Genomic DNA, 13,787 nt, shown 5'->3' with positions numbered 1-13,787 from the left:
CACCATTTTGTTGACAAACGTCAGTGATCGGCACTGCGCCGAAGCTATAGGGCTGACTTCGGTAAAATGATGTGACGTGAGGTGCCAAACTGCGGAAAATGGCGGAGGAAATACATCATTTAGCATGAATTATCATGAATAATATTAACTACTTATTTACCTCTCAGTGTCTTGAGGCAACTTAAAAAAGTACATTCTGTGTTTTATTAATATTTAGGCAGTTAAATACTGCACAGTTTTTAGTACAGCATTTTCTTTATTTTCTTCCATCATACACAAGAATACGCGTGGGTGAGTCAATGTTCGCTCGTATGTGAGGCCTTGTCGAATAGTATCCTGTAGGTGGGCCATCGTGCGTGTTTTGTTTTCAATGTAAACTCGCGGAGATGAACAGGCCTGGTACTATTTAATTCAGTTTTTTTGTTTCTCTTCCAGAATGGTCCTGCAACTAACAGCTAGGGTAGTAGGCCACACGAAGTCCAAATGCCTCCGTATACTGTCCACCTACATATCCCACACCGAACAGACGGAATTGCTGTCTACCCTCGACATCTGCAGTCTCCTCAGAGAGCTGCCTTCAGAGAGTCTGAAGCTGGTGTCAGATGCGCGGTGCTTGACTCGAGGGAGGGTGGGGAGACAGGTTATATTAATTTAATTATTGCAAAAAACTGATTGATAATTTTCTAAGTGGCTGTGGCCTAATTCACGTAACAAAACTTCAACGACATGCAAGTGATTTGATCGCTGGAGTCATCTTTCGTATTCACGTGTTAGTCGCCCGATTTTGTTTCGATTTCGTTTCTATGCGTATTCAATCGTTGCCTCCGCGGTATTCACCTATTACCTAGTTTTTTTTTTAATTTCACACAGCGCCAGCTAGCCCCAAAGTAAGCAACTTAATGCTTGTGTTATGGGTGCTAGTTTAACGGATATACTACTTAGGGCTGATTTTTCAATCGTCAGATATCTTTTATCTGAGGAATAACCTTGTCATTTTGACATATTTCCCATACTAAAACTGCAATGTGCCAAACTTATTCTTTAGTTAAAAGTTATCCGACGATTGAAAAATTCGCGTGACGTCACTATATCCGAATCGAGCGCAGCCGGCGTACTATTGGGATGGAAAATATTTTTTTCCTGCTAAACTATCAGTTTTAGAAAAAAACTTTTAATAACATTTCTTCATCAAAATAAAGTAACCTATCGACCAGTAATTTAAAAAAATAAAAATTGTGAAAAATAAGTACCGCTATGTCCAAAAACCACATTTTCATAGGATTCGATGCAATGCGTAGACGCGGTTGGGGGTGAGTGTCACTTTATTTGAATAAATCGCCAAATATACCACCGCGGAGACCCCAATCGCGTCTCTGCGTTCCATTGAATCGTATGAGTTTGTTGTTTGCGGTATTTTTCACAATTTCTATTTTTTTAAATTACCTATCGATAGCTTACTTTATTCTGATGAATAAATGTCATTACAAGTTTTTCTCTAAAACTGATAGTTTGGCTAGAAAAAAATATTTTCTATCCACGCAGTACGCCGGCAGCGTTCGGATCGGATATAGTGACGTCATCGTCCCCGCGCCGGGCGGTCAGTGAAATTTTTTAGTAATTTGGCCATAACTTCGTCAATTTTTGTCGTAGAACAAAAATTTTTGGACTGTGTATTAAGGATTTCTTAGCCCTATAAATCTGCATTCACAGCTAAAAATCGAAATGATCCTCATTGAACCCGGGACCTCTCGGCATAGTAGTCCGTTCTGAACCACTACACCAAACGGCCGATAAACACCGACACAAACGTTGCGATCCTATCGAGTAATCTTTCTATCGAAATGATACGTGAATACGGATTTAGAACTGTTTTTCAATAGGACTACTAAACTTCAACGAGATTTTGACTGTGTCAAACCAGGGTTCGAGGATATATATCAAGGGATATATATCAAGATATATATCGGATATATATCCGATATATATCAAGCCGGTTTTGATGATATATATCAACTTTTAAAATTTGTTACTGTATTTGTACTTTTTGACATAAGATTTTTAATTTTTTAGTTGTTTTTGCCGTATTTCAAAGATATTTTATGTTTTTGCTTTATTTGTCTGATTTTAAGTTTTAAAAACATTAAAAACATGTTTATATAACACATATGCAATGGTATTCATGAATAATACAATAAAATAATACTATGGCTTTCATACAAAATTGATATATATCAAAGTTGATATATATCGGATATATATCATAAATATCCGATATTTTGATATTTATAATAAATATCGGATATTTTCGAACCCTGTGTCAAACGTAAATTAGGCCACTGATAAAGGTAGCGGGAAGACGCTAGATGCAGGCCGCTACCAACCGTCCGATGTGGAAGTCATTGGAGGAGGCCTATGTTCAGCAATGGACGTCCTGTAGCTGAAATGCCTGTCTGTCTGTCTTTTTTGCCAAATAAAATTATTTTCTATCTTTCTCACAGGTGGTAGGAGGGGTGGTGACGTGTGTCAGTCACAGTGACAGGAGTATCAGGGGACTGGCTGTCACGGTGATGCTGAATGTGTTTGAAGGTAAGTTATAATTGTTATCATTATCAGAAACCATAGGCTTTTCGCTTAACAGAGTCAGTGCCTGAGGCATGGGAGCGCCACGAGAGGGTGTCTTTGTAACGTCCAACATCAGCGAGACATTTGCTTCAGATTTGTATTCTCTGTCACGTCATAATATGTCAATGTCCCTCCCGCGTCGCTCTCACAGCTTAGGCACTGACTCAGTTATGTGTTGTGTTAATACGGGACTATTCCCACCTCTCGTTCCCACCGCTGCAACTCCTGTGTAGCCAGGATCTACAGCTTGACCGCCAATAACCCAACCAGTGAAGGTCAGTTATGTGCTAACCTTTGCAAGTTTTTTGACCAAACGTCAATACATCCTGGCCATGTGTCCCAAAAAATAGTTCTGCAATGGTTCATAGCATCACCAGTATGTGGCTAATCACGATTTAAAAGTGTAATTGAATAAATCGCTTCAATATTAATTATACTATAGTCCGGTCCCTGAGCACCTAGGATTTTGTCCAATGACCCCAAGCTACCCATCCTTGTCGCTCGCGCGTATTTATGTTGCTGTCGCGCTCGCACACTGCGGCCGCCCGTCGCTTAGTCGCGAGTAGCTTGGGGCGCGCAGTAGCTTGGGGTCATTGGACAAAATTCTACGTGCGCGTCGACCAGACTTTAGTACGTGTAAAATCGCTTTTAAAAAACAAATAACTCCTAGGCCATATAACATTTAATTGAAAAAACTAAATAACAATTTTCTTTACAGATCTTTTCGGCCCAAAACACGGCGAACCATCAGCTAAGATTCCAAAATCACATCCGAGCAAAATACTACACAACATCGAGTCACCCGATACGTATACTAGCTCCGTTATTGAGAGCGTATCGTTAGCTGTGACTGACAGTGATGTTGGTATAGCTAGTAACGCGAGAGAGAGGGTAGCCAAGTGTTTGAATGGAGACGATATGAAGATCAGGTGAGTGGTGGTTTTTTTTTATCCACAACGAGGAAGCTCTTGGCCTGTATCTCACCTGATGGTAAGTGATGATCAGGCCGAAGGTGGAAGCGAGCTTCACCCGGAATCCTCAACCACGGAGGTTCGTTCGTTTCAGCTAAATGACGTTCACTGCTGGACCAAGGCCTCCCACAAGGATTTCTACCATAGAGATATAGAAACATGCCAACTAATACGCAGAGTTCGAAACTCAGTGTCGCTTTAGAAATTCACACACACAAAGTAATCAGAATATGTGCTAATTATCCACTGCGGTATCAGTACTCAATGTATACTAGCTCCGTTATTGAGAGTATATCGTTAGCTGTGACTGACGCTTGGGGTCATTGGACGAAATTCTACGTGCTCGGCGACCGGACTATAACCAGTAACGCGAGAGAAAGGGTAGGGAAGTGTTTAAATGGAGACGATATGAAGATCAGGTGAGTGGAGGTTCGTTCGTTTCAGCTAAATGACGTCCACTGCTGGACCAAGGCCTCCCCCAAGGATTTCCACGTATCATCATCATCATTTCAGCCACAGGACGTCCACTGCTGAACATAGGCCTCCCCCAATGACTTTCACATCGCACGGTTGGTAGACTTGGTAGCGACCTGCATCCATCGCCTTCCTGCTACCTTTATCAGGTCGTCTGTCCACCTTGTAGGACGTTAACTATTAACTGATCATAGTATATTTTACTTCCAGACTAGCAGAGAGCTTCCTCATATCGTTCTGCATGCCAGCTACTATGAATAAGAATCGAGAACCGTCTGTCTGTGCGTCGGCCTTCTTCGACCTACTATTCAAAGGCCTGAGGGGCCAGGAAAGATTTAAACTAGCCAAACTGAGGGAGGACGCCTTGGATTTCAGGTAAACTTGATTTTAATTTGTATTTGACTTTTAAGCATTGCCCGTGTAATTTTTTTATGTATATTTGTTCCTGAGAATCTTAGGCTGAATTGCACCAACTTACTTTAACCGTAACTATAACTATAACCGGTGCTTTTTGTATGGAGTTTGACAGATTTTTTACGTATAGGAAGATGTTGCAATGTTTTAGCTAAAGGAAGATGTTGCATGCAACTCAGCCTTAGAAACAACCGAACAATTTTGCCAGGGATGTAACGGACAGATAGTTAGATAAAAACACTTTATTGTCAACCACAATTAAAAAAACAAAGAAATACTCAGAGATGACACATTTATGACGAAGCTACTTAAACTGATTTTGTGATTCTGTAAAAGTATTTTTCAGAACTACATTAGGACACAGTCATAAACAGAGACCACTTGACTTCTAATTGAAATTGCAATAAGGTCGCATTGTCAACTTTTTGGCCAGTTTGGGTGTCATGAACTATTTGACGCTGACTATAACTACTTAATATCGCATAGTGTGTGCTAGATATGCAGTTGTAGATATGAACAATTCTGTTTCCACCATCAGGGATCCACTTTCGATGTCTTCAAAACTGGTGACAAACACAAGGACTTATCAAGGGTCCTTTTTGAGTACTATGGGGAAACGAGCTCGCGTTAAACTTGGTAAGACTGATTGTTTTTGTAATTTGAACTTTATGTTATCTATGTAGGGCAGAAAATTGATAAATAGGGATCACTAATGGATTTATTCTGTTTTCAGATGAAACTCAAAGTGGTATTAACGTTCAAATACCAATCGATGACATCTTAGGATCCTTTCTATCGTTTGCTAAGGTAAGATTTTATTATTTTGTGTGAGCTATAAAACTTCGTGGATGACGTCAGAGCAGACAGATACAAATCTTTGCTTGTGTTAATGAACTCAAATCACTTTGAGCGACCTATAAAACTGATTTGAAACCTTAATTTCGAACTCCTCATCTGTTCTTCTGATTAATTTCGTTGCGGGTCCAATGACAGTTAACTTTCCCCCGGGACAAACTTGACCTTCACTGGTTGGGTTATTGGCGGTCAAGCTGTAGATCCTGGCTACACAGGACTTGCAGCGGTGGGAATAGTCCCGCGTTAAGGTTATCTGTTAATGTCATCATCAACCCTCAACTCACGTTGCGCGGCCTATGCATGTTGAGGCCATCAGCGAGGTAGATAGTGTATCCAATATTTGAACTTTAATGTGTTATTTGTGTTCTGTGTTCTTATTGCAAGTTTACACCGTACGTTTTCGCTAGCGACTGCGAAAAAAATATCATGAAAGTATGAAAGACTGCACACTGTACAGGGTGTTCTAGCGGATACTCTTAAGAACATTCGCATCCGTTTTGACGCACTCGCTAGCGATGACGTTCAATGCAAACTTGCACTAAGCACGAAATATTCAAATTCAGTGTGAGTACGTGTTCGCCTCAATTCTCGCTGAGCCGTCTAGAATATAGCCTATCCTTTTCTATTTTTTTTATGCATAACAATGCAGATATTTGACCACAATCGCACCTGATGTTAAGTGGGATGCAGTCTAGGATGGTACATACTAGGGCACTATTTAAGTTGTGAGCCTCGACAACATAACGTGTTGTTAGACGACATCTGATACTTTTAATGAAAAGTTTGACATTTTTAACTATAACCTTATTCAAAACTTTTTATCATTTGAGCACGTTTTGTATTATTAACATTGAATTGAAAATTATCTTGACTACAAAAACATGGAATTGACTTGCGGAAACTTTTGCACGAAGATTTATTATGACTTTCGACGTGGTTATCAATACAAAACTGAAGCGGTCAGCTAAATTTCACTTTTGGTGATAAAGATATATCCTTTACCATTGTAAAACGCTAGTTTAAGAGGTATAATATTGTATGTCATTGGCTCATCAGGGAATTTTGCGAAAGTCGTCCAAAATTACTAATTGTGGCGGAAAACATTGATGTTGTCAGAAAAATGGAAGAGAAACCTCGTCATGTGATATATCGTAGGATTGAGATAATCCTAGGCATTAATTCCACCAGCAGTAATAAAATATTGTATGACCATATTATGGTTAATACGTTTTTTTCTCANGGTAAACAGTTTTGGAGATATGACGTCTCCCTGTCTTACCCCTCGCTGCAACTGGATAGGTTTCGAATCCCGATCCTGGAGGCGGACCGACATTGTGGCGTTTTTGTACAAATCCCTCAACACTTCGATATATCGATAGTCAATTTGGCACCTTTGGAGAGACTGTAGCACTGCCCAGGTCTCGACCGAATCGAAGGCTTTCTCATAATCCACAAACGCCAGGCAAAGTGGTTGATTATACTCCTCGGTCTTCTGTATAATCTGCCTTAGCGTATGTATGTGGTCTATGGTACTAAAGCCTTTTCGGAAACCGGCTTGTTCGGGAGGCTGGAAGTCGTCGAGCCTGCGAGCGAGACGATTCGTAATGACTCTTGAAAACAGCTTGTAGACATGGCTCAGAAGTGAGATGGGTCTATAATTCTTCAATAAGGTTTTGTCACCTTTTTTGAAGAAGAGTACCACCACACTTCTGTGCCATGTCGTAGGCGTTTTCCCTTCGAGGATGACGGAATTGAACAGCTTCTGAAGAGCCCTCAGTACCGGCGTTCCGCCTGCCTTCAAAAGCTCAGCCGTGATTCCATCATCACCCGGTGCCTTGTTGTTCTTCAGCTGTTTGAGAGCCATTCTAATCTCGTACAGACTGACGTCCGGGATATCTTCGGTAAAGTGTCGGGTCAGTCTAGCTCTTGGGTCTTCGGCTAGATTTGTGACAGGTGCACGTACACTCGTGTATAATACCAATGGTAAAGTGGCAATATACCTCCTAACTAACAATACTAATTTTTTTTAAGAAATCTATTTAATTTCCTGTGGACATTTTCCATTCGAAATTTTTCTCCTACTAGGGAACTATTTAAGTTGTGAGCCTCGACATCATAACGTGTTGTTAGACGACACCTGATACTTTTAATGAAAAGTTTGACATTTTTGACTACAATCTTATTCAAAACTTTTTATCATTTGAGCACGTTTTGTATTATTAACATTGAATTGAAAATTATCTTGACTACAAAAACATGGAATTGACTTGCGGAAATTTTTGCGCGAATATTTATTGTGACTTTCGACGTGGTTAATCAATACAAAACTGAAGCGGTCAGCTAAATTTCACTTTTGGTGATAAAGATCTGTCTTTTAACATTGTATAACGCTAGTTTAAGAAGTATAATATTTTATGTCATTGACTCACCAGTGAACTTTGCGAAAGTCGTCCAAAATGACTAATAGTGGCGGAAAACATTGATGTTGTTAGAAAAATGGAAGAGAAACCTCGTCATGTGATATATCGTAGGATTGAGACAACCCTAGGCATTAATTCCACTAGCAGTAATAAAACATTGTATGACCATATTATGGTTAATACGTTTTTTTCTCGCTGGATGTCACAAAATTTTTCAAACGCTCAATAGGACGTTTGTGTCGTTTAGTCCTTGGAAATGTTTGATAAATACGTTTAAAAAGCTTTAAAAGTCGTTTTTAAAATTGTGACAGTTGACGAATTTAGGATCTATGCATAATGATCCTGAAAATAAACAGCTATCGACTATGGAGGTGTTTTAAGATGAACCAATTCCAACAAAAGTCCCATGCGCTCGGAACACTTTGAAACTTACGGTCGCCTATTTTTCCGAAATATCCGATTATATGACAGAAACGACACTAGAGAAATTTAGAATGGTTAATTTTTAATAGTAAACAGCCACTTTTTTCCAAAAGTTTTCAGTTTAATAAGGGAAACTGACCAGCATAGTCGAGTCGCCATTCGTGACGAAAATGTGAGCTTTCACACGTCTCGTCAAACAACTGACTATTTGAACACTCAAAATATAAAATAAACAGGTCCAATGCTACAAAATTCTTGCTTGGAATCTAAACACTTCTTTTGGTACCCATGTATTAAAATTAAATGCGTGAACAGCGATTTATGTAGCCAGAAGCAACTGTCGGTGCGGTCAAAAACCATGCTTTGGAGGTGCCTCAAACTGAGTGGAAAAAATGCTATGAAAAGTATTTCGGACACATTAAAAAGTACATAAATCATGAAAGACAATACCAATAAACGCAATCAATACCATTTAAATAATAATATACTTTGTTTTCATAGTTAGGCTCACAACTTAAATAGTGTCCCACGTAACTGATATTTCTTTTTAGATAGCAATAAAACTTTGTGGAAATAGCTGCTATATGCGCAATTAATATTCTTATAACACTGGGCTGCAGTCCTGTCTTAAATATTAAAATTAAATTTATGGAAAGAAAGAAAGAAAGAAACATTTATTTCCAATGGACATCACAGAAGACAAAAGATGTAAATAATAGAAAAAAAAAGTAAATAAGACATAGGTGACATAAAACATACAATGAAAATAAAAGTAAACTGAGCAGTGCCACCCTGTCGCACAGCGATGTCCATCGCAATGGACTCCACTCAGCATATTCCGTGGCCCCCGGTGAGGGAGGCCACGACGCTGGTTTTCAGTGTGGCGATTTTCGTTCTTTGAACTATCGTTCGGCCTTGGGTCTCGCCTTAGTAAGCTCCTGTATACAATTTGTATCGAGAATTTAGTTCGGTTACGAAAGCGATTGACAGCTTGGCGGCCATCTAGGATTTTCAAAATTTTGTATTTTTTCTTTGATCTGGACTACTTTCCGCACCGAACCCCATTTTTACTTTTTCTCTAAGTTTACCGAGTTCCGAACAAACCTCATGTCCAAAAATTGTGTAATCCCGTAACTCCAAGTGTTGCCAGGTCATTGAGATAAAAATGGTCAAATGTCATTAGTTTCACTTATTTGCACACGTTTCAGTAAAAAAAATCATCACCGGAAGTCATTATTTCCATTTCTTTCTTAAATATAAGGACCAAATCTCCAACAATATGGCAACATTGCAGAAATTCCAACCGGTTTTTTTTTTTTTGGGATGGACTGTCCCGCTGAAAAGAAATTTCTTTACCCAAGCGACACCTCTTGACAAAACACACAAACAATTTAACTTTCCCAGATGTTACCAACTACCCGAAAAAAGCCTTGGAAAAATAAAAAATCTGAAACTTTTTACAAAATGGCCGCGCACTCGGTCGCCATTTTGATTTTCTGATATTTCGGATTTTTCCTATAATGTGGGTCGTATAACCGACTAAACCCCATTTTCAGACTTTTTCTGCCATAACTTCTTCTGTCCGTCCTTAACTTTAAAGACACCCATGTCGCAAAAAATACTTTTCCCCATAACTTCCAGTGTTGCCAGGTTATCGAGATGAAAATGGTCAAATGTCATTTGCACGACCCCTTTGCAGGAGACGTCGAACCAATTCCAACAAAAGTCCCATGCGCTCGGAACACTTTGAAACTTACGGTCGCCTATTTTTCCGAAATATCCGATTATGTGACAGAAACGTCACTAGAGAAATTTAGAATGGTTAATTCTTAATAGTAAACAGCCACTTTTTTCCCAAAAGTCTTCAGTTTATTAAGGGAAACTAACCAGCTTAGTCGAATCGCCATTCGTGACGAAAATGTGAGCTTTTACACGTCTCGTCAAACAACTGACTATTTAAACACTCAAAATATGAAATAAACAGGTCCAACGCTACAAAATTCTTGCTTGGAATCTAAACACTTCTTTTGGTACCCATATATTAAAAATTAAATGCGTGAACAGCGATTTATGTAGCCAGAAGCAACAGACGGTGCGGTCAAAAACCATGCTTTAGAGGTGCCTCAAGCTGAGTGGAAAAAATGCTATGAAAAGTATTTCGGACACATTAAAAAGTACATAAATCATGAAAGACAATATCAATAAACGCAATCAATACCATTTAAATAATAAACTACTTTGTTTTCATAGTTAGGCTCACAACTTAAATAGTGTCCCACGTATCTGCCCTGTAAGTACCTATTCACTCTCGCCTTGAAAACGCCCGGATTATAGTCTTCGGGAAAGACAGCAGCAGGCAACGAATTCCAGTCCCTAGCTGTTCGCATTATAAAAGAGTCATCGAAACGCTTAGTGCGAGCTGGTGGAATGTAAACAATATAGGGATGGTACGCTAACCTGCGTCTGGTTCCTCGATGATGGAAGGGGGCTGGTGGAATTAGTTCGTGTAATTCGTTCGCACATTCTCCGAAGTGTAGCCTGTAGAAAATACTTACTTCTATTTTTTTTAACTTTGACGTTCATAAGTGCCAAAATACTGGTCGAAATTGAATGAATATTTTAGATTTTTATTTTTTAGGACAAGCCAGACGTGTCTCTCTCCCTCTGCGTCGAAGTGGCCCGCATGATTCTGGCCAGCGGTCGCGGGTTCGACACCCGCTCGAGTCTGTCGCGACAGCTGTGCGACATGTTGGCATCGGTCGGCGATGGTACTCCAGTTGCGGCCGAGATGGCGAGGTTGATGGTGGATAATATGAAGGCTGTCATTGAGTGAGTTGTTTATAGGTATAGACTGGTCTGCGAGCACGTAGAATTTTGTCCAATGACCCCAATCTACCCATCCTTATCGCTCGCGCGTAATTATGTATCGCGCTCGCACACTCACTGCGGGCGCCCGTCGCACAGTCGCGACAGCAATATAATAACGCGCGAGCGATAAGGATGGGTAGCTTGGGGTCATTGGACAAAATTCTACGTGCTCACAGACCGGGCTTTAACTTAACTCAGTCACTGCCTGATTCAGGGCCGTCTTTAACAAAGGGGCCCTGGGCACTTTAGGATCAAGGGCTTTTATTTGGAAATAGGTCTTTTGAGCAGATGGGAGCCCCCTCGGTCGCACGTGCCTAAAGTGCCCAGTGACATTGACATATTATGACGTCACTAAAACACCCTCCTTCTGCCATACCTCAGGCACTGGCTGAGTTAAGGGTTAGATCTAGATATAGTTTTGATCATATTACTTTTGCCCGCATGAATTTGATGTAGTCCTACTAATATTATAAATGTGAAAGTTTGTATGGATGTCTGGATGTTTGTTACTCTTTCACGCAAAAACTACTGAACGGATTTTGATAAAACTGTACAGTGTTATTGTTTATAACCCAGAATAACATATTTGTACTAATATTATAAACGCAAAAGTAACTCTGTCTGTCTCTCTTTCACGCCTAAACCACTGAACCGATTTTGATGAAATTTGGCATAGAGATAGTTTGAGTCCCGGGAAAGGACATAGGATAGTTTTTGTCCCGGTTTTTGAAACAGGGACGCGCGCGATATTTTTTTTCTGTGACAGACAAAATTCCACGTGGGCTAAGCCGCGGGCGGGAAGCTGGTAAATAAATAAATGAATGTTTCATGTATTGTTTCAGATTTGAAACAGCTATAAACAAACTGAAAGACATAACAAAGTGCACCGAAGGCGAGGACCTGGTTCAGTTGTTATACGAAGAATACCGGCTCAGAGCTGATCCGGATACGTTTGAGTTCGGGTGAGTTGTGACGTCATCATCATCATCATCATCATCATCATTTTTATTATTATTATTGGTTTTTGGGCCTTTATTTGCGCCAACTCGACCAGGTTTGATCTATTGTGGCAGCCCTTGTCTTTAAAGTTCACTGCTTAGTCCCGTTGAGTCTATAAATTTCCAGATTCTTTGGAGCGTGATATCTGCTATCTCATCCGGGTGCATGATGTGTCGCCCGAGATGGATACTTCTTTTGCTCATAAGCGGGAAGCATGAGCAAAGAACATGCATGGCCGTTTCTTCTTCTGTATGGCAGAATCTGCACAGAGTTTCCTCGGTCATGTTCATGTTCGATTTATGTTTGTTTAGTTTGCAGTGGCCGGTCAGTATTCTAGTCACTGCACAGGCTTTGTATCTTTTGAACTTTAGCAGTTCCTTAGTTACTTTATTGCTATATCCCTGAATGAGTGCTTTTGAGTGTTTTTGTCCCGATGTAGACTTCCACCACTCAATAGCCTCTTGTTTGCAGAGGGCGGTTAGTAGCGTGGTGGCTCGTTGTTTGGTAATGCCACAGAACGGTTCTACGCCGATTTGAGGGTTATCGGCTCCATCTCTGGCGAGTTCATCTGCTACTTCGTTTCCTTCTATATTCGAATGTCCTGGTACCCATGTAAGCGTTACTTTGTTGGTATTTCCCAGTGCATTCAGTGTCTCGGTGCATGTTTGCACCAATTTTGACGTGTATTCGAAGGATGTTAAGGCCAGCAGTGCTGCTTGGCTGTCTGAGTTGATGTAGATGTGTTGATCCTGGAGCTTCCTTTCCAAGTTTATCTCTGCACATTTGTTTATGGCAAAGACCTCGGCTTGGAAGATTGAGGCTTCAGTCCCCATGTTTAGGCTAACTTTGAGCTTAGGCTTCTCTCCGTAGATCCCGCAACCTACATTATTTTCCTTTTTGGATCCGTCCGTGTACCAGACGTGACTACCTTCCTTAAATGACATTTGGCCTTCTAGCCATTTGTCTCTAGGAGGTAAATTTACGGAATATAGTTTGGTGAAGTTACATTCCGTATGCATGTCGTCACTGGGCATGCACAGAAGTTTGTTTTCAAGTACTGATTCCTTGAGTCTTATCAGATTTTGAGAAGCCCATCTGACTTTCGTGCGGGTGCAGATTCTATATGTGCTCTGCTTGGCTTCTTTTTGCACATGCATATGCAGTGGTATAAGATCCAGCAGAGCGTTTAATGCATCATCATCATTTACTACATCTGTAGGTCTAGACAAAGTGCAAATTATAATCAGTCGAAAAGTGGTCGAAAAGCCCCTTTTTTGTATGGAGTTTTGACGGATTCGATTTTCGATTCGATCAAAAAGTGCGTTTTGTCTAGGGGGGCAGTATTCACAAACGATGCTTGCTTAAGTGAAGCAGTAAATCGAACGCACAGCGTTGAATAGAGCTCTGAGATTGGTTCGTGTGTCACCCTGTGCGTCCACGCGCACTGTGAGACCTCATAGTGATGTTTATGAATACAGGCGTAACATTAGTTCGTGTGTCACCCTGTGCGTCCACGCGCACAGTGAGACCTCATAGTGATGTTTATGAATACGGGCGTAAGATTAGTTCGTGTGTCACCCTGTGCGTCCACGCGCACTGTGAGACCTCTTAGTAATGTGTGTGAATACGGGCGTGAGATTAGTTCGTTGTCACCCTGTGCGTCCACGCGCACTGTGAGACCTCTTAGTAATGTGTGTGAATACGGGCGTGAGATTAGTTCGTTGTCACCCTGTGCGTCCAC

General features: G+C 40.5%; 1 protein-coding gene across 2 annotated transcripts in view; it reads left to right on the top strand.

The window, feature by feature from the left end:
• The window catches only part of LOC114361837 (uncharacterized), a 42,531-nt gene that overhangs the window by 3,387 nt on the left and 25,357 nt on the right, over nucleotides 1-13,787 (top strand). Inside the window, exons 3-10 of one of the 2 annotated variants that reach the window (XM_028317036.1) lie at nucleotides 436-640; nucleotides 2,499-2,586; nucleotides 3,341-3,551; nucleotides 4,278-4,442; nucleotides 5,020-5,117; nucleotides 5,215-5,288; nucleotides 10,818-11,008; nucleotides 11,890-12,009. In XM_028317036.1, coding sequence (XP_028172837.1) covers nucleotides 436-640; nucleotides 2,499-2,586; nucleotides 3,341-3,551; nucleotides 4,278-4,442; nucleotides 5,020-5,117; nucleotides 5,215-5,288; nucleotides 10,818-11,008; nucleotides 11,890-12,009 — 1,152 coding nt within the window. Of the gene's footprint in view, nucleotides 1-435; nucleotides 641-2,498; nucleotides 2,587-3,340; nucleotides 3,552-3,996; nucleotides 4,013-4,277; nucleotides 4,443-5,019; nucleotides 5,118-5,214; nucleotides 5,289-10,817; nucleotides 11,009-11,889; nucleotides 12,010-13,787 lie in introns of those variants that run through there. The other variant, XM_028317037.1, reaches the window with a different exon arrangement.

This window comes from Ostrinia furnacalis, unplaced genomic scaffold (assembly GCF_004193835.3).
Source record: "Ostrinia furnacalis isolate ACB-3 unplaced genomic scaffold, ASM419383v2 OfSCF6005, whole genome shotgun sequence".
NCBI classification, from domain to species: domain Eukaryota; kingdom Metazoa; phylum Arthropoda; class Insecta; order Lepidoptera; family Crambidae; genus Ostrinia; species Ostrinia furnacalis.
This window is presented reverse-complemented; position numbering and strand designations above follow the sequence as displayed.